General features: G+C 52.8%; 8 protein-coding genes across 8 annotated transcripts; 3 read left to right on the top strand and 5 right to left on the bottom strand.

Moving 5' to 3' along the window:
• Nucleotides 1-749: 749 nt before the first annotated feature.
• On the top strand, nucleotides 750-2,498 carry PSK1 (AGC family serine/threonine-protein kinase; the record flags this gene model as incomplete). The annotated part of the gene is made up of 1 exon (XM_041682898.1): nucleotides 750-2,498. The coding sequence occupies one exon, from the start codon at nucleotides 750-752 to the stop codon at nucleotides 2,496-2,498; it is 1,749 nt and encodes a 582-aa protein (XP_041547214.1).
• Nucleotides 2,499-3,650: 1,152 nt separating this feature from the next.
• AKAW2_70329A (uncharacterized protein) lies at nucleotides 3,651-6,789 on the top strand (the record flags this gene model as incomplete). The annotated part of the gene is made up of 4 exons (XM_041682897.1): nucleotides 3,651-3,880; nucleotides 3,934-4,246; nucleotides 4,294-5,939; nucleotides 5,988-6,789. The coding sequence occupies 4 exons, from the start codon at nucleotides 3,651-3,653 to the stop codon at nucleotides 6,787-6,789; spliced, it is 2,991 nt and encodes a 996-aa protein (XP_041547213.1).
• Nucleotides 6,790-7,966: 1,177 nt separating this feature from the next.
• Nucleotides 7,967-10,093, bottom strand: AKAW2_70328S (uncharacterized protein; the record flags this gene model as incomplete). Its single annotated transcript, XM_041682896.1, has 1 exon — nucleotides 7,967-10,093. The coding sequence occupies one exon, from the start codon at nucleotides 10,091-10,093 to the stop codon at nucleotides 7,967-7,969; it is 2,127 nt and encodes a 708-aa protein (XP_041547212.1).
• An 812-nt stretch (nucleotides 10,094-10,905) lies between these two features.
• On the bottom strand, nucleotides 10,906-12,570 carry AKAW2_70327S (putative cyclin; the record flags this gene model as incomplete). The annotated part of the gene is made up of 1 exon (XM_041682895.1): nucleotides 10,906-12,570. The coding sequence occupies one exon, from the start codon at nucleotides 12,568-12,570 to the stop codon at nucleotides 10,906-10,908; it is 1,665 nt and encodes a 554-aa protein (XP_041547211.1).
• Nucleotides 12,571-13,511: 941 nt separating this feature from the next.
• Nucleotides 13,512-14,840, bottom strand: AKAW2_70326S (ELL-associated factor; the record flags this gene model as incomplete). Its single annotated transcript, XM_041682894.1, has 1 exon — nucleotides 13,512-14,840. The coding sequence occupies one exon, from the start codon at nucleotides 14,838-14,840 to the stop codon at nucleotides 13,512-13,514; it is 1,329 nt and encodes a 442-aa protein (XP_041547210.1).
• Nucleotides 14,841-15,417: 577 nt separating this feature from the next.
• AKAW2_70325S (Dor1-like family protein) lies at nucleotides 15,418-16,923 on the bottom strand (the record flags this gene model as incomplete). The annotated part of the gene is made up of 1 exon (XM_041682893.1): nucleotides 15,418-16,923. One exon carries the CDS (start codon nucleotides 16,921-16,923, stop codon nucleotides 15,418-15,420), a length of 1,506 nt encoding a protein of 501 aa, XP_041547209.1.
• Nucleotides 16,924-17,757: 834 nt separating this feature from the next.
• AKAW2_70324A (acid phosphatase DET1) lies at nucleotides 17,758-19,680 on the top strand (the record flags this gene model as incomplete). The annotated part of the gene is made up of 2 exons (XM_041682892.1): nucleotides 17,758-17,772; nucleotides 17,833-19,680. The coding sequence occupies 2 exons, from the start codon at nucleotides 17,758-17,760 to the stop codon at nucleotides 19,678-19,680; spliced, it is 1,863 nt and encodes a 620-aa protein (XP_041547208.1).
• A 1,952-nt stretch (nucleotides 19,681-21,632) lies between these two features.
• Nucleotides 21,633-23,051, bottom strand: AKAW2_70323S (putative cyclin-like protein (Clg1); the record flags this gene model as incomplete). The annotated part of the gene is made up of 1 exon (XM_041682891.1): nucleotides 21,633-23,051. The coding sequence occupies one exon, from the start codon at nucleotides 23,049-23,051 to the stop codon at nucleotides 21,633-21,635; it is 1,419 nt and encodes a 472-aa protein (XP_041547207.1).
• Nucleotides 23,052-26,449: the final 3,398 nt, after the last annotated feature.

Genomic DNA, 26,449 nt, shown 5'->3' with positions numbered 1-26,449 from the left:
GGATCTTCACCCGGTTTTTAACCCTCGCTGTGCCTCTTGTGCCTGCTCCCTGGAGACTAATTTCCATCCCCTGCTATCTCAACCATCCTCATTTTAGCTGTTCCTCTATGTGCTTGTCTGCGCTGCCCTCGATTTCGTCGTCCGCTTTTATCCGCTTTCCCCGCTCTCGTTTGCTGACCCTCGACTTGAATTCGTCCTCCTCGGTGTCTCTCGATATTTCCTCTTCGACTGGCTTCTCGGCCGTGTCGTCCGCTCACTCCGTCTCTGACGACAAGGTGTTCTGGCTTAGGGTCCATGGTCCGTCCTGAACAAGGGCGGACGGTAAATAGGTGCTATATCCGAGAGATCTTGCAGGCTGCCGCGTAACTTCCCTGCTGGGTCGCTTAGCCCTCTCGGATTGTGTGCTACCAAGTGTACGCTGCTCCGATCGACCCTTGACTCCCCCTTGCATATGGAAATTTAGGGTTTTCCGTGCATACCCCGCGCTTGTGCGTGTGCGTGTGTATGTGTGGATATGCGTGTGGGGGCGTGGAAAGAAAAACAAAAAAAAGCTGACCACTCTGTTTGTGCTATTAGATTACTTTGACTAGACCTCAATTAGAGGAGTGCCTCGATTTGTCGATGCCTGGGTGCATTTGATCGCCCTTGGCTTACGCATCGTGCTGTTGCCGTTCTGATCGGACGGCTGCTGGATCGTGCTTGGTCAATTACGGGAATAGAGAGATATTCGAAAAGAAATCTACGACACAATGGATCCCTCGGTGAATACTACTGGTCACGATGACATCTCGGTCAGCGATGTGTTCAGTCCGCAAGCCGACATGTCGCATTCACACAAGGAGATCAATATGAGCGACGCCCCGGAAACCGGCTTTCGTATGAGCGCCCGTAGCCCCCAGCGCAAGCAAGGACCCATGATCAAGGGGCCTGGTGTTCATGGTGGCAATCCCTTTCCGGCTCCAGAGCTCAACGCACACCCTCTCGCCGCGAAGGCTGACCGCCGCAAGAAGAAGAAAAAGCACGCGGTTCATGAGGTTGCCCCGGCCCTTTCGACCGTGCGCGGGTTTACTCCTCGCGGCTCTGCCGATGAAGACTCGGACCGATCGGCTGCCAGCTCTCGTGCACCGAGCTCGCACCCGCGCACTCGTGCTGGAACTAATGGGGGCAGTCCGTTGGTTCAGCCCGCGGCTGGCTGTGGGGTGAGCGCTTTGAAACTCCAGCTTGAATCAATGAGCCTGTCTGGCAATGGAACCCCAGCCGGCCCCGCTGAGACCCCGAGTAATGCCAGTGTGTGCTCCGACAGTGATCAGACCGAGGTCCTGACTAGCTACGAGGTGCCTCTAGAGCATGACTATGTTAGCGCCGATGCGGCCGCCGAGGAAGACTCGCGGAATACGTCAAGCGTGCGGGATATGCGTACCCAGCTGTGCCGAAAGATGACAACTGATGACTTTGAGCCCCTCCTTTGCCTGGGGAAGGGGTCGTTCGGTACTGTATTACTGGTGCGCCATGTGCTCACGGGCAAGCTGTACGCACAAAAGCAGTTTCGCAAGGCGTCGATTACCGTTCACAAGAAGCTTGTCGAACAAACCAAGACCGAGCGCACCATTCTGGAGAGTGTTAACCGTCACCCCTTTGTGGTCAAATTATTCTACGCGTTCCAGGACCACGAGAAATTGTATCTGATCCTGGAGTACGCGGAGGGCGGCGAGCTGTTTACGCATCTAGCTATGGAGCGTATGTTTGACGAGGATGCGGCTGCATTCTACATGGCGGAAATGGTGCTGGCCCTTGAACACCTCCACCAAAACGTCGGGGTCATCTACCGCGATCTCAAGCCGGAAAATTGCCTGCTGGACAGTGAGGGCCATCTGCTTCTGACGGACTTTGGGCTCAGTAAGATTGCCATCAACGATGACGACCGTTGCAACTCCTCGCTGGGTACGATCGAGTACATGGCCCCGGAGGTCGTACAGGGCAAGTCGTACGGCAAAGCCTGTGACTGGTGGTCACTGGGCGCGCTGGGCTACGACCTGCTCACTGGATCTCCTCCCTTCAAAGCCAACAACAACGCCAAGCTGCAGGAGAAAATTGTGAAACAGAAGCTGGCTCTGCCTTATTTCCTGGGACCCGATGCCAAGGACCTGTTGACCCGACTGCTTCGCAAGGAGCCGTCGAAGCGGTTGGGTTACCACATGCCCAAGGACTTGCAGACGATCAAGAACCACCGCTTCTTCCGAAAGATCGACTGGAAGGCGCTGGAACGACGGGAGGTGGCGCCTCCGATCAATCCGGTGGTGACGGACCCAGCCCTGGCGGAGAACTTCTCGATGGATTTCACGCAGCTGCCGCTGAGTCCGATCGTGCATGCGTTTGACGACCATTATGCGGCCCGGGCGTCCGGTCCGCCAGCCAGTCACCCCGGTGAGGGCGAGCTTTTCGGCGGATTTAGCTTCGTGGCGTCGAGCAGCTTGCTGGATAATGGTATGATGGTTTGAACGGGGTGTAACTGGTTGGAGGAGAGCATACAAATAGAACCAGACTGGTAGTTAAGCATTGTGCATATTTCTTTCGATGCGATTGTGCGATGCTTAAGATGAGCGTTTTCCAGCAATCCTAATATGAATTTCGGCTTTTAGTGCTTGGACTCCTGAAATAGTGCAGCTGTAATACTGAGGGTTGAGAAGTGACGGTCGGGCATCACGCCAGTAGACAGAGCAGACATACAGCGCAAACAGACCCTTTTTAGTATGTCTCTGTAGCACACAAGAACTTCTCATCGTCCCTACCCATTGCACCCATCCTGGTATCAAGCTCTCAGGTTTCTCTTCACCTAAGTCTGGTATGTCATGTTCACCAAGGGCATTCAGGGAAGGTAAGCACAGGTCCAGACACTAATTGCTATTCTTGAGACTGAAAGACACGTGCAACAGGGACAATAGTATGGACCTTTAAGAGTGGAGAACCGGGGTAGATGGCAGTTTCAATCATCATACCACCCAGCGACCTGTCTATACTCGTCAGCCAGTCCAGTCTCCTGCAGTTCCAGACTCGCCTCGGTTATGGGTCATAGACAGTCTCGGCTCCACCGCTGAATCAGTGTCAATCCATGGGCGTCACTATGAACCAACCCTCTGTCGATCACTCGCTCGGCAAGTCCAACATCCCTGTTCTGCGGTCGAGCAGAGAATTTGCGGTAATGACATGGAGGAACAGGACGCGAATGGCATCAGCATCAGCATCAGCATGAGTCCTGCATAACCTCCTTTTCCAGCTCATCTTCGGCAATCCTTCAGGCAAACACCTTCCGGACCCCCCCGGACCATCCATGGAACGACCAACGGCCCTGGTTCAGATCAACCCGATCTATTTAACTCTAATTGCGATAATGGTCACTCCTTTTGCGGCGCCACATATTTGCCCGCAGGGCCTTCAAAATGCCAACCGGTTCCCCTCTTGATCGACGCCGGGCCTGTCAACCTCTTCTCTCGTGCATTCATTCCGCCTCCGTCGTTCATTTCTTATTTGCATCCCTTGCTTCTTTGCTTTCCCTTTCTCGACTCTCTTTTTAGAATCTCCTTCCTTTTCTTCCACCAGCCCTCATGCCCACGTGGGCCATTTAAAGCCAAGCAAAACAGCCCGAGGCCATCATGGCCGACGAACGAACCACGCAGGAATCCCCTCCGACATGGTCGGATTCGGACAGTGCTCCTCCCGCCATTGCTGAGAAGAAACGCCGGTTACCCCCGTTTCTGGACCATTTCAATGGTCGCGATCTCAAGATCTTCTTTCGATGCTGGGTCGCCGTCTGGGTGGCTTGTTTGTTGATCTTCATCCATCCCTCGCTGGAAAGCATCGGCACTGCAACATTCTTCGCAGCGTATGCATATGTCCCAATGCACGGCTCGCATTGATATGCTAAACATCATATAGTCTCGTTTTATTGTTTCTACCTCCATCCGGAATCGTATTCATCTATCTTTTGGGTGCGCTGTCCTTGTTCATCGGTATCTGTCTAGCTTGGGCATGGGGCGTCATCACCATGAAGGCTGCTCAGGCAGCTAGACCAGCGGCCGAAACGCAGGCTAAAGTGGCCGCCCTGCAGCAGACGGCTGTGTCACAGGCCCAGAACTCGACCTACTCCGCTACTGAAATAGCGCAGCGATTGGTTTACGAAGGGTACATGCTAGATGCGCGCGTCACTGCCGTGACCTTTTGCCTCATCTGCACTTTTGTTTATTTCATGGTAGGTAATTCTCCGATCAAGGGCAATGGGCTATACTGAATATACAGGCGCGTCTTCGGGCCAGCAATCCCAAAGCAGCTTTGACGGCTATATTTGGCATTATCATCTCGGATCTATTCCTGAACTACACTCCACTTCTACCCTCTTTCTCAGGAACCCTGCCCCTAACTCTCGTCAAACCTGCCGCAATTGGGGTCGGGCTCGGCCTAGCATGCTCAATCCTCTTCTTTCCTCAGTCGACATCGCATGTGGTTCTGGATAGTATGGAGGATATCGTCCGACTCCTCCAAGTTCCACTAGCAATGACAGCAAATACACTCTGCAAGAAGGAAGAACAACCGAATCCTGACGACCTGCGCATGACACAGGCTGGGATCATCCAGAAGTATAAAGGCATGGAACCATCCTTAGCGTTTCTGCCTCTGGACTTTTCTGTAGGCTGTTGGGGGGCTGAAGATGTCGCCTCCTTCCAGGGCCCTTTGCGAGACGTACTTGTTGCAGTTTTATCCCTTCTTGACTTTCACATTGGCCGGATCGTGGGAGAGGCTCGCACGCAGGATGTGCTGCGTAAGTATGTTGATAAGACTCCGGACGAGGATGAGAAACGTACGCGCGAGGTTGGCGCGCATCAGCTCACACAGCTTGCACAACTGCTGGATGGATTCCGCAGCCCGGACAGCCACCCGCTGCGCAAGGAGGTCGTCCAAGAGCTAGTCAAGACAAGCGCGACCGCCATAGATGCTTGTGCGGAGGGGCTGAGCGTCGTGCAGGAGTGTATTCACCTGGTGAATTGTCGGCGCTGGTTCAAAAGGCCATCCCAGGCTGAGCGCGAGCAGCTACAACAACGCTGTGAGAAGGCACTTGAGGCATTGAGCAAGGCCCGTTCGGTCTTTATCAATGAAATGAGCGACATCCTGATCGGACAACACGAAAAACAGCCGCTCGGCGAAGCCCATCACTTCCGGCCGCTCATGTTCGTTTTAGTCTTCGAGGAGCACATTTCCAACACCGTGCAGAAGACCGAGGCACTACTCGCGCGGGTATCTACGGTCTTCCAAGAATCAACGAAGATCCGCGTTTACCTGCCAACCCGGTTCAGATACGCCGCATCATGGGCCTCCTCGAATGAGGTCAAGGCACCGGGGTCCGAGGGTACCGAAGACGATCCGGATCGCGTCAGCGCCGACGACGTTACCAAAGCAGCACAAGAGAAGCTGCGTGTTATCCGTGGATTCCGCACGAAGCCACGCCCTCCTCTCAGTCGAGCCATCCTGGGAACCTACCACTGGTTTACCTGCGATGAAGGCCTGTATGCCATACGTATGGTTGTCGTCACGATCGCCCTGGGCATTCCGGGCGTGATCCCTCACAGTGCGGGTTTCTACTACCGTGCGAAGGGACTTTGGGCGCTGATCATGGGGCAGACGGGTCTGCTCGTGTACATGGCGGATTTTACCTTCTCCTTGATCGCAAGAGTCATTGGAACCGTCATCGGAGGAGTTTTGGGGCTGCTGGCTTGGTATATTGGCTCCGCAAATGGCCCGGGCAATCCGTATGGGCTGTCTGCTATCACCGCCGCAATCCTAGTCATCCTTGTCTGGATTAGACTATATCTGCCGCCGGCCCTGATGCAGGGAGGTATCATCGGTGGAGCCACGTTCCTGCTAGTCATCGCGTATAGCTACGATGATACGTAAGTTTTCCCTCAACCCTATCAAACCATCCACTAATAATTTTCCAGTCACATCCCTCAATACGGCAACCCTGGAGTAGGCTACAATGTCTTCTGGCGACGACTACTCCTCGTCCTCGTCGGCGTCGCCGCGTCCGCCATTCTCCAAACCCTACCCCGGCCTCCATCCGCCTCCCGACACGTCTGCAAAACGCTCTCCCGCGCCATGCGCACCCTATCCACGCACTACGCCCTCCTCCTCACCGTCTGGGCCCAAAACTCCACCGAAGGTAGGAGGCTCGCCGAACCTCTCTCCCTGCAACTCGCCGAAACCCTCGTCGCACTCGACGGGCCCATCAAACTCCTCGGCTTCGAATTCTCCAGCTCGCGCTTCGACAGCGCCTCCCTCGCCAAAGTGAACTCCCTCTGCCGCAGCCTCAACCGCCAGCTCAGCCGCCTCCTACTCCTCTCTTCATCCCTACCTCAGGAATTCCAGGAGCAACTAGCCCGTCAGACGGGACTTCTGGACCACCGCCTCATCGGCCAGGTCATGGCGGTTATGGGTCTCTGCGAACAGGCCCTGAAAACGGGCGACGCGTTACCGGAGATCCTTCCGACGCCGTTGTTCAAGCAGGCAGTGGATAGTTGGTCGAGGGGACGTCGTGGGCAAGAAGAGCAGGTTATTTCGGGGGAGATGATGCGCGATGAAGGATATAGACGGTTCTGTGTGGCGGCGAGTGCGTACTTTGGGTTTTTGATCACCGTAGATGAGATGGTGTTGGTCGTGAAGGGGGTGTTGGGAGAGGCGCATCTGGTGGGTGGTTTGGGGAGTAGGGAAGGGGGGTGGTTGTTGGGGGATGCGGAGGTGTGAATGAAGAACCAGATTTATAATAGATTGGTGATAGTATAGTGTTATAGAAAGGGTGAGTATCTATATAAATAAATACATTACATGGCACTAAGAATAATACAGAAGCATGAAATACAAGCCAAAGTAAAATAGTGAAACCAACACTCCCTCCCTCCACTAGACCGCGAAAACATCAACAATCAATGAAAACATCATGAATCTGACATATAAGTTTTATATAAAAGTACTAGTACATAAGACGATCGCTTAATCTACCCTCAAAACACAGTGACTAGTATTCATCTATCGGAATTATACTAGATCTCATCATCATCATCTATCTAATCAGACGGCAATTAACTAGTAAAGTTCACCTCAATCATAGCATAGTGCTAGGCTAGTTTAGATCAAACCCCAACATGGTATGGAAAAAAAAATAAAGTTCAAACTTGGAACATGGTAAGTCGGACAACACAAATAAGTTAAGGGTATACGTATAAGGTTAATAGACATCCATCCTACTACTCAACTTGAGTTTAATTTTAAAGAACTTTACATAACCCTTTCCACCTTGAAATCGGACTGATGTTGTCAGTATATATATATAGTTAGTCTGGACTATATATAGGATGGATGAGTGAATAGAGTATATAAGCAATTGGCTATTCAGTAGTTGCAATGTCTGTGTGGAAGAATGCATCGTTCGTACTTCATACAACAACTAAGTCTACAACAGTAATTGTCGATTGAATCCAGATGTCTAAACTGTATCTATCTACTACTAACTACCTTGAAAAGTCGCCTGTTTTTGTATGAAAAATGGTGATGAGGTAATTTAATTAAAAATAGATTTACTCACTTAAACCTGGATTTCCGTTTGCTCTATTAGTATTACTAGTTAGTTGAAAGTGAACGTAGTCGCGGATGTCTTCGTGAGGAAATAATGGAAAAGGTTGGTGGTGCTGGGAACGGTAGGAAGGTTAATTTAGATAAAGTTGGGGAAATAGAACGGTATAGATGTAGTTGATAATATGCATTACGATTCGGAATAATCTATCCTAATAAAGATGTTTATTATGATGTATCCACAGGAAATCAAACTACCCATGTGTGGTTGATTTCGTCCTACCCCAATCATTTTCACCGCATCCGTAACGCCATATGCAACATAATCCCCAAGCCAGATGACTGTCTAATGCTATGTTTCTTCATACGTTGAAGGCTCAACTGGGATGCTGTATCCCGGCACATACGGTAATTCAGTAGTAGCCGTGTATAGAGGCATAATGGGTGTGGGTGCCGGCTCTGTCGGCTCTGCCGCCACCGCCGCGGTCACTGTGGGTAGGGAGGAGGATGACAGTTGTCGCTCCGCCGCCCTGATAGGCATGGGAAGGCCCTCCCATCCGGTTGGTACGCTTTGCAGCTCCGTTTTGTACTTGGATAACCGATGGAACCGGTCTTGCACATTTCGCCACCGCCAGTCTGTCAGTAGTGTGTCGTTTGTGAAGAGTGTGTCTAGCTTTGTCGCCTGCTCAAGTAGTCGGGCTAGGCCCTGCAAGATATCCGGTTCCCAGCATTGGAATTGTTTAGGTGATATGAGGAAGAGCGCGTCGATGGCGCTGCCGCAGGCGGCCAGACCGGCCATGTAGGAGCGGACGCACGACTGAATGCTCGATTGAGGGAGCGCCTGAGTGGTGGAGACGTGGACGAGGACGGGAAAGCTGCGCGTAAAAAAGGCGAGACAGTCGGCGAGGTTCTGAACGAGGTCGGCTGTGATGGGAATGGTCTCCATGCGCGGGAACAGCAGGTGGATGAGCAAAGTGCGGTACGCGGTGAGAATCCATGTCTGAGCGACCTGATCTTCCATATTGGCTTCGATGATTTGCACGTTGCGCGCCAGGACAGCGCGAGCTTCGTTACACATATTGCCAATGTCGACCTTGTAGAGCTGGATGTTGCGCAATTGCTCGTGTAGCTTACTTTGCCAGGAGTGGTGGGGATGAGCTATGGGTGACGTAGGCCCGCTAGTCTGACGAGGGTAGATTGAGTTGAGGTGAACAGCCGCGGAGGTGATGTGACTGATGGTCCATATTTCCTGGATCCAGGCCCACTGGTGAGGAAGTGTGGACAAGTTGTCGGCCGCCTTGTCGAGTCGTAACACCAAAGACGCGTCCTTGTTCATGGGCGGGTGCTCATACATCATCGCGAGCGCTGGCAGACTGTCATCTACTATTCCCAAATGTGTAAAATACCAGACCATCAACGCGAGAGTCATCCACCCCAGGATGTGCATCATCTCCAACTCGATCTGAACTAGGTCGACGCCGTTGATCTGTCGGGCATCGCGTGAGGACCGGGCCAAGGTGTCCATTGTGAGGCGGGTTACGGTACGGTTCGCGTATATGCTGTAGGACATTGCTCGGATAATGTTTCCCTGACATGTCTCGTGCCAGGCCAGCAAGCTGAGAGCCTGCGCGGTCGACAAGTCGGCTGCCGCCGTCGAAATATATTGTAGGCGAGACGACGCCCAGTGCAGAAGTTGCTCGGATTCCACCTGGGCGTCTGTATCCTCCAACTCCTGCAGACCGCCTCCTAGCACGACGGCCAGGAGTAGGGGGTCGTAAGAGTTACTGCGGACATCACGCAGCAGCAGCGTCTTAGAAAGGGCCATGGACAACGGATGTGCGCCAAACCACACATCTAGAATCTGGGTAATGCGGTATCCGTTGTATGCGGCCAGCGGCGCCGGCTCGAGCGCAGGGGACGGTTCGGGGGGAGTGCTGGACGCCAGGTTGGCTCGGAAGAATTGGCTCTGGTTAGCGAAGAAGGCAAGGCAGTCGAGCCCGCTGAAACGGGCCACTGTAGCGTCGATAATATCCTGGGTCAGCACCATGATGAGCTCGTGACAGCCCAGCTTAGCCGGCTGCTGGCGAGGAGAACCAGCCTGGCTCCATGGCATCCCGTCGACCCTTTGACCTTGTAGCTTCTCCTGTATCTCGGCCGTCACCTCAGATAGAGCATCGGCAACGCTCTTCAGACGCGGCGAGAAGAGCTGGCCGGCCGCGGCGGACGACGGACTCGAAGGGGATGTCCAGGGAGTCTGTTTTGTGGCGGGCTCGGGCCCCGGCTGGCCAGCTACCAGGCGGCCGGTGGTGCGCGCCCCGGAGACCCGGGGACGGCCTTTGGGGCCGCCCTGGTCATAGACACATTCGATCTGGCGATCCTTGCAGGCACTACAGACGCTGGCGCCAGAGCAGCGGAGCTTGCGACTGCGGCAAAAGCGACAGCTGCGTCGCCGGTCCGTCGTCGAGGGAGCCGGGTGCATCTTGGCTTCGGCAGGGGAGCGATGTGGCCATAACGGGGTGCCCATTGGCTGGTTCAACTGACGTTGACGGACGGGCCGCTCGAAAGTTTCTCGTTCGCCCGAAGAAAGAAGATGATGGCAAGAGGGTTTTGTTGGCTGGGTGGCCAAGCCGACATTCTCTCCATGAACTTTGATTCTCAAGACGCAGGGCGAGTCGTGATGTCAAGCATTCCCAACAACACATAAGAGAGTCCAGTGGGCGCTGCTGGGATTCAGCCAGCCACGGCGGACAAAGAATCCGGCCGGTATGTCTCCTGCCAAATGCCAAAAGTCCACCTGCAGTATTGCTTGACTCGCCTTGGGTTGTCGGAGCCATCCCATTGGGACCTTGACGGCAAGTCCGGCTGCAAGGGGGTTGTTGCGCAACCATGGTTGCTCCCCTGTCATAGGCCAGCCCTCCGGAGATGGAAATTGTGATCAAGGGCTTCTGTCCACGATGATCGCTCTAAATTCAACGGTAGAAGATATAGATTAACTACAGATCTGGCGTATTTCCTGGGGCTTAATCCTAACCCCTTATCATTCCCCATCTTTGTCAAGAGTTTATTTCATCTTCGTCCCCTCGTCTCTCTGTCTCTCTGTATGTCTCTCTCACTCTGTGGAGGTGTTCGTGCCCTTGCAGATGCGCTCAGCCTCCCAGTCCTCATCGGAGGATAATGAGGAATGTGTCGGGTGGATTTTCCGACGCCCCCGGCCGAAATAAGTTATGTATGGAGGTGTCAGGCCCCACCTTTCATGAATGGGCTCGTTCGTCTCATTCAAAGGTGAAACTATCATAGCTCGCCCTCCTCGCTGCCACCTCCCTCGTCCTCTGGTTCCGGAGCCTGAGGCGGCTCGGGTTGCGATGGCGGACAGGATTCTTCTTCCGGAGGTGGCGGCGGCGGCGGCGGGAGATGCTGAGGTGGTGGATGTGGATGGGCATCCTCCTGCGACGGTAGCTGGCCTCCTGTGGACATGGACGGTCGTCGTCGTCGCCCCGAGTCGGTCTCAGCCTCCCAATCGCCCCGATGCCGTTCCTGGGGTCGTCGTTCCGCCCTGCCAGGCCCACCGCCCTGGGTGGGCATGTTCTGTTGCACGATCTCGTCAATCCGTTGCTGAATCGGATCGACAGGTGGCCCTGGAGGCCCACCCCCGGGCCGGCTGCCGCTGTCCCGTCGAGGGTAAGGCCGGGGAGGCGGTGGTAAGGGATGCGTATGTCTGGTCGCAGGGATTGGGTGCGAATGATGTGCTGGAGGAGGGTGCCCGTTCGCAGAAGGGCGGTCGTGGGAGAAGGCCGGCCCGCCGCTGGGGAGAGGCGCCTTTGGAATACGAGATGACGGGGCTCGGTCAGCCGATGCTCCTACTGAGTCCCTCCGGGGTCGTTTTGGGGATGGGGCCCCGTTCTGCGTCGCTGGCCCTGCCTCTAACAGGGGTATCGAGTCGGCCAAAGGGCGTGGGGGCTTCGTTTCATCGTCGGGGTCCCGCGAGCGCTTCCGACCGTTGACAGTGTCTGCCTCATGCCCGGAATCGATGGGGCGTGTCGTGTTGTCCGCCGGGCCATCCACGCGCGGGATCCTGGTCTTCTCAGTACCCTCGTCTGTGCTGATGGGGTTGGTCAAGTAGTACAGGCCGTTTCGATGCGCGGCGTTATTCTCATACAGCTTTGCCATGCGCATACACGCGCGACGCACCTGGGTCAAGTCCACCTCGAGCTGTTCCCACCACGGCCGGCCCAGCACATCGTCTTCAAAACCAATGTCACAGTGCTGGGCCGCCGCGTATAGTGCGGCGGCCGCAATGATGCGGGCGGTAAACTGCAGGCACAGCACCGTGTATCCGGAATCGTTGACGAAGGCCCATGCGACGTTACGGAGAGGCTTGTTGTCTTGCATGCGGAAGAAGCAGATGAAGTCATAGAGGATGCGATACGGTTGCTCGAGCTGCAGATCGAAGCACAGCGCTTCCAATAGAACATCCTCGTGCACCAGAATGGTATCGCGCCAGCGCCAAAACTCCTTAGACTGTTCATCCACCACCATGTTCGGCTGCTTCTGTCCCACCCGGCAGCATGCTACCACCAACTCCTTCATCCGCCGTACGTTCTCTTCCACCTTTGTAGCCAGAAACAGAGCCGCCGCGGCTGTTGTGTAAGGGTGAATGCCCGGTCGTTGAGGTAAGTCGACCATACTGTGTCGCATATAGAATCGGTGCAAATAAACGGCGGCCGTTGCGAGCGTAAGTTGCGGTAGCTTCAGCATGATTCCTACCTGGTTAATAAAATTGACACCTTTGCTGCGGCTCATATGCTCGGCCTCCAGAGCCATGCCATCTAGCTGCGATGGCGTCCGTGTAAGCTCCTCATCGGTGAAGATCCAATGCGCTTGGGTTGCAAGGAGGACGGGATTCGACGGGGCAGGAACCGGCGGGAGTTCGGAAGGATGGGCTGCGGAAGACGCCATCGGGGACAGCGGAAGCGGAAGCGATGAACTTGGAGCTTTGGGTCTTGGGAGGCGAGCTGTGTGAGAGACTCTACTATCCCCAGCGAACTTGGGAAGAAAGCAAAGCTGCCAGTGAGAACAGAGGAAGGCCTAGGAGCTCGCGTCGACCCGGGGCCGAAGTGAAAGAGACAAGAGGGATCCAATCCACTCAGACGAACTGATCGCGCACAAAGAGCCAGCTGGGACCAGCGCAGTGAAACAGCCTCCTGCTTGTCTGTAGTTTGTCCTACTTTGTTCCGATCACCCAGAGTCCTGAGATTACCGAGGCGTGTTAATCATCGCGGGAGAGGCCACTGCATCGCATGCATCGGAAGCCGGTGATTCGGGAAGCCAATCGCACCCACAGGATGTCCGGACCAGGTGAGAAGGAGGATTGGGAAGTCACAGTTGTCAGAAAAGCCGGTGGAGACGGGCAGAAGATTCGAAAATAGCGGGAGAGGAGGGCGATGGGAGGCAGCTAGCTTTGAGTGCAACAGAGAGAGAGAGAGAGAGAGCAAGAGGAAGAGAAGAGAGACTCCTTTCTCACTTGGGACTTTCCTTTTCCTTTTGCTGTGGCACTTTTTGGCGACTGACCGCCCAGCCAATGACCGCCGGCTTTTCGGATCATCCCGTTGTTCCGGGCCCCAGGGATCGTCGCTTCGCTTTTCGGAGAGATTCACATCTATATTTTTGGCGTATTATCATTATCGTTATCATGGCTATTATTAGTGTTATTGTCAGTGTTATTGCTGTTATCATATTATACGACGAAGTTCCCTGGTATTCTGAACCTTGCCCGTTGTTAAAACTCCGAATGGCGCCTTGCTTTGCTGGTATATACGCAAACACGGGGGAACCATGCCCCCAAAGAGAAATACGAGAGATATTAGCAAACATGCTACATAGTAGACTCTTCCATCCCCTTATTCCTCCTCACTGACTTCGCTCTCATCCTCACTGGCCATATGATACTGCTGCGACACCGCCTGCGTTGATACAGGCTGGCTCCGGTCGTCTTCCTGTACATCCTCCTCAAACGCCGCCTCCATCTCCGCCGCGAGGGGATCATCATCAACCTCCAACTCCTCCTCATCCAACCCGGGCTCCAGATTTAGGCCGCTCGAGGCCACAGGCGCTCCTCCGTGGCCAGCCGGAGAGGGAAGCCGTAGGTCCTCAATGTCCTCATCCTCCTCCTGCTCCTCGTCCTCATCCCGATGCCCTTCTTCATCCGCCGGGGTGTTGTTCGAAGAGAAGTATGCGGGATTGACCCGGAAGGGACGAGCAGGCGGCGGAGAGCCCATATCAATGATGAGATCGCCGTCGATGATGATATTCGAGCCCGGTGATGGAACTGCCTTTTGAGAAGAGACAGCACCCAGGCCCGTGTCGGACGGCGAGGAATTAAATGTCTCCACCAAAGGCTCCTCCTCGACCTCTGCCTTCCGCTCCTCCCTTGGCTGCACAGGACGGGGCGGAGACCTGGGCCGTGGCCGAGCAGCCGCCGGTTTAGGAGGCTTGACCCCGTCTGGCTTCTTCTTCTTTGCATTTACGGGCTTCGTCCGGCTCTCCGGGGGTGGTTGAGGGCTAGGAATGGATCTGGTAGCGGACATCAACGGAGTATCGAGCTTGCTGGTGTAGGAGGGAGGTTCTGGTGTCTTGTCCGAGCCCGACTTGTCATCGTCCGCATTCTCCTTGGGGAGGAAGTGTCGGTAATCATAAGGATTGCTGTCGTCAGCAGGGCCATCATCATTACCGCTGGCATTGTCCATGCCCCGATCATCACCCGACCCATGGTCCTCTTCCTGCAAAGTGCGTAGCTGCTCATATTGCTCGAGCACCTGCTTCTGGGATTTGGCCGGAGCAGACCGGAGGTTGAAGTTCAGCTGCGTTGAAACCGGCTCCAAGACAAACACTTTCCGCGCTGCGTCAAAGACTAGCACCAAATTATGTTCCCCAGCATCCGAGACAGCTTGTGTTGGGTCGACACTGCCTTGGTATGAATAGGTCAGGACATTATCAGCGTTGGGCGCTTTATCGGTGATTGTGAGGTTGTAGCGATCGCGGGACTGTCGGGCTCGGGTGATGCGTTGCCGTGCGGTCGCTGACTTGGTCTTATAGTTATATTGGATATTGACCAGCTGCGACTGTGGCGAGCTGGATTTACCATTGAGTCGATCACCCAGCACGATGGGATACTCAGCCTGTTTGGTCGGGTCGATCAACCCGCCGGTAGACAAAGCGGGGGCCGCCATCCAGACGAGGTGCAGGATCAGGGTTAGAGAGAGGATGTATTGCAGAGAAACGGCCGCTATTCTTCAGATAGCTTTGGTGCACGCTTTCAGAGAGAAATCTTCATTGCTGAGAAGAATGCGGTGTCTAAAACGCCAGCAGGCCCTGTACGCAAGGGAGAACGTCACACAGCAGCAGCGGCGGCGGCAATCGAAGGGGCCAATGCGACCGGCAAGCCAGCACCGATCATGAAGCAACGGCTGTGTCGACGCACTAAGAAACCAGGGATGTATATATATAAGGGAAAGTTCTGAAATATCCCCAGGAAAAGATACAGAGAAAAATGGGGAAAAGTAGACCAAGGATGTTGCCGAAAGCAAGTCTTGAGGGAGAAGGAGAGGTGAGGAGGGAGGATGAGATGAGATGACGGCCGGACCAGCAACCCGGGCGGAGGCCTTGCTCCATTCGGTTAGTGCCGCCCGGGGAGGCCCGAACTTCCCCTTTTGAAAGGGACGAGCCAAAGCAAATGCCGTCTCCAAGAATAGCACTTTGCACAGCCTGTGGAAGAAGTGGTGAAAGATTCTTTAGGGCATCTACCACTCAAATATCTCCTTGCGTAGGCAAGGCTTGTCGCGACGAATGTCCTTTGGCCGAGGACCCGGGAGTTGCACCTCCTGTCAGCTGCTCTAAGCGTCCTGCCAAGGCTCTGTGTTTCCGAGTCACTTCCTCCCATTCATAAGCCAAGTCATCGTCATCGGCATCGTCGTCCTCTTGCTCCTCATCCGCTGCCTCGCTGAGCTCGGTCAGAATCATGCCAAAATCACCCCCTAGTCGACCCAAGCTGGCAGCACAGTACAAGACCTGGGTCAGGAGACTCTCTCGGGAGCTTTTATCCCGGACATTGGGGAGATAGGTGCGCAAGGTGTCCGTCAACAGTTGTATTAGGTGCATTGGGAAGGTAGCAAGTGCCGGTGGAAGACACTGGAGTGGATCCTCTGGGTGAGAGGGTCGCGATGCCGCAGCTTTGATCCGCGCATCGATGCCCCGTAAGCCGGTCACGGCGAGCTCTGACTCCGATTGATCTGGAGTGAAGATGTTTTTGTAGAGAGAGACGATTGCAAAGCTCTGCTCGCGAAAGATCTCGATATACCGTTTCAGATACTTCTCCGTCTGGTGTCCTTCGGACCAGGTCCCCGTCGCCCCATTCTTCTTGTCTGTGTTTGGAGCCCTGCGCTGTGTCTCCTGATCGGCCAGCTCCCGTAGAGGATCCAGAGCTTCTAGCATCGTGATCAAATTCGCCAGCCTGCAGATCAGGAAAATAGCCCCCAATGCGCCCTCCGCCGCAGCCGGTGATCCTTCGTGGTGGAGGTTATCCAGTTCTGGTGCCACCCTACGCAGCCAACCCACCGTCCTCATAGCAGCTGCTAGTCGCAAGTTCTGTGCCCGAAGACCTGCAATCAGATTCGACGTCATGTCCTTCATAGCATCCTCAGCCTGGGAGACTACATCTTTGATGAGCGGGGAATCGGGATAGAGTGTCTGTAACCGCTTGATATGCGCGTACAGATCCAATGCCGTAGAATACGTCGTGGAGACCGAGCTGCCTGTCGTTGCCGAATTAGCGGCCGCGGAAGAGACAGCTGTTGCGAGCAGCGTGGGGAGCTCGAGGATATCGGACAACCGGTCGACATTCCGCGCCAGCTGCATCACCTTCTTCCGTTGCTCCATAGCGACATTCTCCGCTGCTCGGCTGTATTTGGACGAGAATCGGACTGCCTCTTCATCGAGTTTCGGGACCGCATCTCGCAGTTGCTGTGCGTTCCGGGCCAACTGGGGGATGGACGCGCGGAGATTGGACAGGCCATCTGCGGAGGTGACAAAGGTCTTGTGGGAGCGATTTGACAGAGCTTGCAGCGACAGAAGGGTAGAATGAGAGGACTGAGTTAGGGATTGAGGTTCCGTGGATTGTAATGCTTGGAGGGAGAGCGTAGGGAGACGATTCAGGTATTGTGCGGTGGTTGTATCGCGATCCGGATCGGAGAGGGCGGTGGCAGCCTTCGTCGAGGCCAGATGAGGGGCTAGAAGATCATATAGATAATCGGCCATCGTGAGAGTCGGCTTCTTCGTTGCTGAGAGCCGGGATGGTCGGCAATGGAGGGTAAAGGGGAGCGTGGAAGCGGGCGATGATGAGCAGGAGGGCGAAACAAGGCCAGATTTAGCTGTGCCGAACTACTTACTACTGCTCCGTACGGCGGCCTCGGCGACAACTGGCGAAGGGCCATCCCTCTCTTTTTTTTTTTTTTTTTTCTGGGAAAGCTAGGTGCTAGATATTATATTAGGGTGGCATATGAGGAGGTACATCATTGTTGTTGGTACTACTACAATCCATTTTATCAAGTACAGCTTATCATGGTCCCTAAGGAACGGGGCTTCCTAAACTACTACAATGTGAGGAGAGAGAGATGCTATGGAAGGATGTACTCTTTTGATTACGGGCAGGTAATTGAGATGGTAATACGTGATACCAAACGGTAACAAACCCGACCAGCGCCGACTGACATCATGCGCTGTGCTAACCTGATCGGGCGATTTCTAGATGCCTGGGGCCAATAGCAGTGCTGGATTTGGCAATTCTCCCCTACTCCGCAATCATCTCTCCTCTTTTCTCTCCTCCTTTCGAGTCCCAAGTCACTGACTCGCCTCGTCCCTCTTTCATTTCTTCTTCTTCTCGCGGTCGCTTCCTCTATCCCTTTACTTCATCTTGCTAGCTTGTGTGTTTTGTGCTTCAGTGACCTGATCGCTAGCCTACATACATACATCAGGTCGTTATCGCGGTGGGCCTGTCTTACTGATCTAGCATCGTAGCGCTTGCTTTTTCCCCTCAACCCCACTTCCACCCAACTACTTCTGCATGCAACAGTAGATGTCTAGTAAGTAATCATGGGCAAGCCGCGGGTCAGTTATTCCTCCCCCCTAAACTATCACTGTTTCCAGTACAATGTCTCACTCTGGCAGATGATCATCTTGATCCGCCATGCCCAATCGGAAGGAAACAAGAACCGAGAAATCCATCAGACTATCCCCGACCACCGAGTGAAACTCACCCCCGAAGGGCACCGTCAGGCGCAGGAAGCTGGCTCCCGTCTGCGTACCCTTCTACGACCGGATGATACCATTCATTTCTTCACCTCCCCATACCGTCGCACCCGAGAGACAACGGAGGGTATCCTGCAGTCCCTGTCCTCAGATTCTCCAGCCCCGTCCCCTTTCCCAAGACATACCATCAAGGTCTACGAGGAACCCCGGCTGCGGGAGCAGGACTTCGGGAACTTCCAACCATGTTCAGCCGAAATGGAGCGTATGTGGCTCGAAAGGGCAGACTATGGTCACTTCTTCTACCGAATCCCCAACGGTGAATCTGCTGCCGACGCCTACGACCGCGTCAGTGGGTTCAACGAGTCGCTGTGGCGTCTGTTCGGAGAGGACGACTTCGCCAGTGTCTGCGTGCTCGTCACGCACGGATTGATGACGCGGGTTTTCCTCATGAAATGGTACCATTGGAGTGTGGAATACTTCGAAGATCTCCGCAACATCAATCACTGCGAATTCGTCATTCTGAAACTCAACCCAGACAACGGGAAATACGTCCTCCAAAATCAGCTACGTACCTGGTCCGACCTGCGGAAGGAGAAAGAGGAAGAGCGGCAGCGTGAGCGGGCAGCCAAAGGACTGGATCCAGTGCAGCCAGCACCACCAGAGACGTCAGTCCCTATCCGTCGCAAATGGGGTGGTTGTCCTGATGGATGCAATCACGGCGTCCGAAGACGAAGCTCTTTACGTACGCCCCGTGCACACAACGCAGACCATCCAAAGCATCAACATGACCCTCAGTCGAAGGAGACAACAACACACAGCGCTACTCACAACCACAGATCTCACGGGAACCAAAACGGCCACCCAAGACCAGTCCCGGCTGGAACGGGGACAGCCACTCCGGTTGACCAGCAGATGCTCAGAGCCCCGGAGCCAGCTTTGGGAGATCGTTCTATCGATGCAAGGCCTCTTGAAAGGACCTTGCCTTCCCCAGCTCCGCAATACGAGTTCGAAGGTGTACAGCTTGAAACCACGTCCACCTCTCAAGCAACTTTCCCGACACCCGTTGCATCCACCACAACTATCAGTCACCTGAGCCAACCAACCTCAAATCCCAGCCCGATACCCCGCCGCCCCGGCCTCGCCCATCTCCACCGTGACAGCGAAGACCACCTCCTCCATCCCCCGAACTGCAATTACGCTTACATCCACCTCGTTGGCCGCGACGGCGGCGGTTCCATGAGCGGCGCAAACAGCCTCGCCCCGTCGGAGGATGAACGCGAAGAGAAGCTTCGCCCCAGCATGCACGCTTATACCCATAACCACAAACAGACTCACTCCCGCCCTAAACCGACCCCCTCTGCCCATCAAGTTAGACCATCTCAAGACCTAGATAACGACGGCGACGACGAAAGCAGTTCCAAGCAGGCTGCGCGACCCCGACGTACCCGATCCCACAGCCACCATGTCCGAAACCCTCCGGGCCTAGCACGCCAAACCCTGAGCAAGCAAGTCGCCAACGCCCTCAACCAGGATCGAGCAGGCCAAGACAGATTAGATGATGAACCTCTCCCCACCGATCCTCCAACTTCGAAAGCCGAGAACCAGCAAGTGGACGACCACAATCGTGAAGACAGTCATTACGATGATCACGATCATGAACACTATCACCATCACGGCGACGACGAAGAGGACGATTACAACGATGAAGACGCCTCTTTCGAAGCTGAAAGAAAACACGACCAGAGCATAAGGGGGAGTGTATACTAGCACAGGACTACGGGCAAATTCTTCTTTTTTTCTATCTTCTATACCCATATACAAGCAAACATACAAGACAATCAACCTGCCTACCCTACCAACCTCACATCACCGCCGTACACAGACCCCGTACATATCACCTTCTAACCCCATTTATACTCGTGTAATTATGACCTAGATTTCCTCCTTCATGATGTACAACCCAACCCCCTAACAATCTATCGAAGACCACCATCTATTCAATGAATAAATGAATGCGCACATCGACAAATAGATACCCCAGGGCAATCAATCAACCAATCAATCCAATAAATTCCAATTATTCTAATACTACATACATACATACTATCTTATTGTTCCCTCTCACTCTAGTTCATTTGAATTATTTTCGCATTAGATTCACGATAATAGAGTTCTACACAAAATCTGTACTTGCATTTCGGTTACGGTTCTTTTGTTTTTACACTCTTAAGTCGACTACTTACTATCTACAGAGAATAAAGGATAGATAGATGTCAATACAATTTTTGTCATTATTTCGTTATGGGTATCATTGAGAGTTTTTCTTTGTGCTTTGCTGTGAAATAGAAGTTCATTAACAACATCTTTGTGTTTCGTTCCTTTGCAAGGTTTCAAAAAGTCAGTGAGAACGACTAGTCAGTTCAGAGATCAATGGAAAGTACACCTTCCTTCACATGGGGGCAAGATGAAAGAAAAGAAATGTTAGACAGAGTTTTACATATACATAGTAGTTACTTAGAAGGGATAATGGAGAGCAGTATATATCAAATGGGATCCCTGTGCTTTTTCTGTAAGGGAAGCTCGAAATGTCTTTGTCCCATATTTCTTGTGAATGATAATAGAAAAGTAGTGAAAGAATCTAACTTACATTCAGGGAATGAGCAGTGAGAAAGAATAAAAAGGAAGCCACACAAGAGGGTGTTATAATCACCGGGAGGGGAATAAGACAAGACAAAGAGTAAATGTAAAACAAGGGGCATAAGGGGAGTATCACTTTTCAAATGCCTCACCAATGGTTTGAGGGTCGGGCGGAATAAACAAACATGCAAAATGGAAAAGGTCATCGAAGGTAAAGCGAACAAATAATGGTAATGTTACAACCGAGAGCGCACCTCCACAAACACGAAGCTGCAGTAATGTACTCTGGTCGCATCACGAAACGTAAAAAAGGATCTGTCGACCGGAACAGATGAGTATGAGAAAGAAGAGAAAAAGAAACAGATTAAAGGCAACCGAACAAAAAAAGACAAGGTATTAACGCCACGGGACTCAAGTGGAGCGTGCGTGAGAAGAAAGCCAAATGTACCAACTTGACAAGTGTCAAGGAACACAACACAATCTATGAGTAACAGTCGCCAGATGAAATGCCCAAATCCAGAGAAAATGAGGAAAGATCGAACAGGTCAAAGAGGGAGGATGGAGAAGGCAACGGCGAAGCACAGGCGAAAACGCAGAGAGAAACAATCGTAATTGTCGTGACATCTGACTCCAGAGCTTCAGCGCAAGGAATCTCTTGGAAGAACTTTTCGACACGATGAGAGGAGTGTTTCGTAAGAAACAAGTCGTATCGAGATAGGAAAGCGAAAGGCAAAGAAAAGAAGAAAGGAAGATAGTGTCACATCGTGCAGAAAATGCGCAACCGGTCGGACACTTTTTTTGGGAGTTTTTGCTTTTCGAAAAGCATAAAAGACAGAAAGAATCGGAGGAAAAAGGCGACCGATGGTACTTTTCAGCGAAACACAGACGTAACCGAAACTGACCAAAGAAAACGGGTAGTCATGCAGAAACACGAAGGAAACACGGTATCATCAGTAATAACGGAAAGAGACAAACAAGGACAACCTGGACAGGTCTAGAACGAAGTGAAGAACAGGATCGAAGGAAACACGTTTCTCCAGTGGACTCTGTCAGAGAGATGATTAGATGGCCGCAGCCCCTGACTAACCAGCCACGATCGGTTGCATCGAGCCAAACGGGTTCGCACACATGTAGTGCTCCATATGCTTGGCACAATACAGGCAACCACAGGATGACCCGTGGCCCGTCCACACGCTCTGCGCGAAAGGTAACGCATATGCGGGGGTGTGGTGGTAGGACGGAGGCTGGGAGCGAGGGGCCGGTGGAATGTACTGCTGGGGCGGAGGAACCCAGGTACGCGAGTATGGCGGGGGAGGCTGCGTGTACCACGGCCCAGCTGCGTAGTAGTCCGGAGTGTTCGGTCCCGTGTGAGGTGCAGAGGGCGGCGAATACTCCGACGCGGCAGGGTTCAGCCACGAGGTTTCATAGCTAGTACTGCGCTGGTACTGGGGTGGGATCGGCCCTTCGGGCGAGAGCAAAGGCTTCGACACGCGGTGGCTGCGGGAGACATTCGTGTCGATGGGAGCCAAAGCATGGCGGGACTCTTGCGCCCGAGCAACGGTCTTGGTACGCCAGGTTTCCCAGTGAGACAACCATGACGCAAAGCCATCCTGTTGATCGTAGATCCGGTCGTGTATCTTCCACTCGAAGGCAAACAGCCAGTCGAGCTCCATCGAGTTCAGCTCGCTCACAGGGATGTTGCTAACTTCGGCCCAGGACTTATTCTGGAAGGTGTTGTCGTCCAAGAACTTGCTTCCCAGAAGGAGGGCCACGGTGAGCATGCGGTAGACCTGGCCACTGCCGGTGTGGAACACCTTGGTGGAAGAAAGCATGCGCATCCTGCTGGCTAGGTAGTAGAGTCCCAGAAGGATGGTGGAGCTCGGGAGACGAGTGGATGACAAAATCTGGTAGACGTATTTCCGGAACTGAGGGGGGACCGACGATCCTGGGTAGACGCTTCGCGCTAAGTCAATATCTGCTAGGTTGATCTTGGTGATGTACAAAGCATACATTCCCTGGGCCATCTCAGCCACAAAGTCGGACATCTGGTCCATCTCATAATCCAAGTGGGCGGCGACACCTCCAGTGGCCTTTTCCTCCTTGCGCTGGGGTTCGGGCTGCACCATCATCTCTTGGCGTCGGTATTGGGGCGGGATGGCACTCTCCATCGGGGGCAACTGAACGTTGTTGCGGATGGGAGGCAAGACGTTGGCGGTACCCAGAGGACCGAACATGGGCTGGTTGAGCGCGGAGTGAGCGGCGACCATATCCCGGCCATTGCGGACGCCCAGAGCGGACTGCGAGTTCATGGGCTTGGAGTAGCAGGTCGACTGGGAGTACTGCTCAATGAAATCACAGCCGTTCTGGGGGTAGCGAGGCGGGAATGCGGCCGAGGGACCGAGGAGGTAGAAGGGTTGATCGTGTTCCATCCTGCCACCGCTCAAGATATGGGGAGGAGTAGGAGGAAGGCCCTGGAGGCCGGGAGCGAAGAAAGACGGCATAATGAAAATAAAAGAAAAAGCAAAAGAACCAGTTCAGAGCGGGAAGGTAGACGGTCTGAGGCTGTAACAACGGACAAGATCCCGAGTCAGCAAATTGGGTTTCAATGGGACGAAGGGCAATCCCAAAGAGCAAATTGAGTGAAACACCAAGTAAAACACAAGATACGAACCGTCTACACGTTCGCCACGCCCTGATCCTGGGGGGGTAGAGCAAATGCTCAACGAGCCGCGGCTCTAGATAATTTCGTAGTGAATGCTTCTTAGTTGAATAACATGGAGGAACAATTCCACGGCACGAATGTCGAAAGGAGCGGACGGAGCGGTCGCGACTAAGATGTCTCTTCGGGAAGTTCTTCCTTGCCGGGGAGGAGCGGTCCTGTAGCGGCACGAGTCTGGTGATCCCTTTCTGGTTTTTTTACTTCCGGTGTTGTAAGGCGGGCAATTGATCGAACACGAGGCTGTCGAGGACGGAGGCGAAAAGGGACGGAGTTTGACGGTAATCACCGGAGACGCGTGGGGACGCTCAACAATGAATAGCAAGCAGCAAAGGATGATGTAGTGGAGGGAGGCAACAGGCGAGAGACGTTGAGATTCTTTTCTTTTTTTCTCCTTTCTTCTTTTTTTATAATTTTGTGTAGTTCAAGGATGAGAGAAAAAAAAGTTAGAGCAAAACAAGTTCTCGCGTTTGGTGGGAATTAGCCCCGATCCACAGCGACAACGACACTTAGTGAAAAGCTCGTTGGGGTATAAGGGAGGAGAAGATGGAGAGAGCAAAGGGGGGGAGAGGGGATTGAGGAAGGTAAAGTTGCAAGAGCAAAAAGCGAAGATGGTGAGAGAAGGTGTAGAGAGGAGGGGGGAAGAGGATTGGAGAAGTAGGTTAGAGAAGGGGAAGAGGGAGAGGGGGGAGTGAGTGGGAGGATGGAGAAGAGAAGAGAGACGGAGAACGAGAGGTGGAAAGGCAAGGCGAGAGAGAGCCACAAGCCAAAGCAGGAGACCCGACGAGAAAAAACGAAGGGGAGAGCGGCTGCTTAGTGGTCCGAGGTGTCAGAGAGAGTCTAGTCTAGTGAGGGTTGAGGAGGTGACGATCCCCGGCTCACTTCTTCTTCGCTGCTCTTCTGACTAACGAGTAACACCAATACACCCTCTGGTTGTCTCTCTTGTCTCTATGTGTCGTGTCTGGCTAGGTTGGGTCTGTCTAGTATTCGAGTCGTGATCCTTCACAACATCCGCTGGGTTCCCTGCCATTGATTATGTAGCCTTCTCTGCCTGTTCACCATATTGTGCTCTGTTCTACCTATCCGAGCAATGGATGGGATATTCCCTTTCTATTCTCTTTCCCTGTTCTATTCTCATTGTTATACTGTAACTTTAAACAGTAAAAAAAAAAAGATAACTACATTGTAAAGTAACCTATGCCCCCTACCCATCCTTTTTTTGGTTATTTTAATTATCATTAATATTTTTTTTTTATCTCCTGTCCATGATCCTCCCGGCAAGTCCTCCGTTAGGGGAACGAGACCATCGGAATGGACCCATGGCCAGGTCAGTGTAAGGGAAATGTATCAGGTTTAACAGCAATTAAATTTCCCTCGAGAATATTTTTAATCTTTTCCCCCCCAAAGTGAATAAAAATCGTAGCCAAAATTTACATCATTAATATTAAACATTATTATTAAGATCAGTGGCATCTGCCTATGAGGGAATGGGGCAAAAAAGGATTTCTCTTCCTTTATTATGACGCAGACCAGGTACCGATTTGAATCGCAACCACCACGATCGAAAGGGAAAGGGAGGAAGTTACCAGAACGATCGTAGTGATGAATGGGGACAGGGTACACACCACTGTCAGACCAAACAGAATCCCAGCCGCAACACCCGAGTGAAGCAGTCCCAAGTAACTACTAGACTAGTAACATACTTAGTAGTTGAGTTACCTACGGCTTTCCACGGAGTACACCTCATGGGGTTGGAGGGTTGTTTAGAGTTTTCAGAGTTTTCCCTACTATTTTCCATTAGAGCCCAGCTAGAGGAGAGGGGGAGTACCCAGTGATGATGATGGAACGGCCGTCCTTGGGAGAGGGTGGAGGAGTTGACTAAGGCATGTTTAGGATGAAAGAGGGAACCTGAAATCAAAAAACAAAAACAAAAAAAAAGAACTAAATTAAATTAGAAAGAGGAAGGGGAGGATGAAGGAAGAAAGGGCAGAGGAGAGGGAAATAGGAAATAATCATAAAAGATAAATAAAAAAATAAAAAGACAAAAAAGAAAAGAGGAGGTCAGAGGGAAAGGAAAGGAAAAAAAAAAAAAAAAAGAGGGGACCAACCAGCCGACCAGTAATAAGTGACCGACTGACCAAACCGCCTCCACCGTAACGCTGCCGAACGGCCAGGTTACTTCAATCTCAGAGCCAGCTTTTCTCTCCAACTTTTCTCTCACCCATGAAAAGACCCGCGGCCAGAACGGAAAGAGAAGCCCGGGTCCATGGTTGAGGAGTGCTTACTCACCCTCAACAACAAGCAATCTTAATATAGCATCTTGCACGGGTAGCGATATGAATCCATCGTCTATTCTCTTGAATTGTACTGAAATGTTGGTTGACTGAGGCATCAATTCAAAAGTCCCAAATGTATCTCATCTCAATCAGTCAGTCAGTCAGTCCGTCCATCAGTCATCAGGTGCAATACGAGCAAATGGTCATGTTACTGGGTGGATAGTAAATTAAGTGTCAGATGGCATGGGCGGGAAATGCTTCAATCCAGCACCGGACAGGACGGCCGGGAGTCAAAGTAAGTCAAGTAGGCACTCTGACTGCAACTCCATCCAATAATCGACTGCACGACCTGCGTCGTCGGCAGAGACAGACAGACAGAGAGGCAGAGGCAGAGAGAGGCAGGCCAGCCAGCCGGACGGAACCAGACCAAAAACCCCTGGGGCGGGAGGACTCCGGCCGGTCAGACTGTTTAGGACTGGTACTTACGTAGTGTGTCTTGTCTACCTACTGGCAGTTTTCACTCCCCTTTAACTAAGGGGGTCAGCGAGCAGTTCGTGGTGACCGTTAGATTAGCGGCTAAGAAGGGGGGGAGAAAGAAAGGAAAGGAAAAATCCTCGAATCCACTTCGGTTACTACTACTGTACTGAATAGTCTTGTCTTGCTTTTTTGTCTTGTCTTGACTGGGAAAGATTATTAATTCCTTTCCCGAGTAACAACGGAGTAAGTGGTATGTAGCCTTGGTTATCTATTCTAGATTCTACTCGGTAGATTTGATAGTTTACAAAGTCTATCTAATAGTAAGTAAGTTACCAATGATACCATTCATTAAAGTGATGCAGGCGCAAAAAGTGACGAATTGACCCAATCAATCCCCGGCAGGCAATCGTCATTCCCTTCATTGGCTGCA

Source organism: Aspergillus luchuensis, chromosome 7, assembly GCF_016861625.1.
Source record: "Aspergillus luchuensis IFO 4308 DNA, chromosome 7, nearly complete sequence".
Lineage (NCBI taxonomy): Eukaryota > Fungi > Ascomycota > Eurotiomycetes > Eurotiales > Aspergillaceae > Aspergillus > Aspergillus luchuensis.
This window is presented reverse-complemented; position numbering and strand designations above follow the sequence as displayed.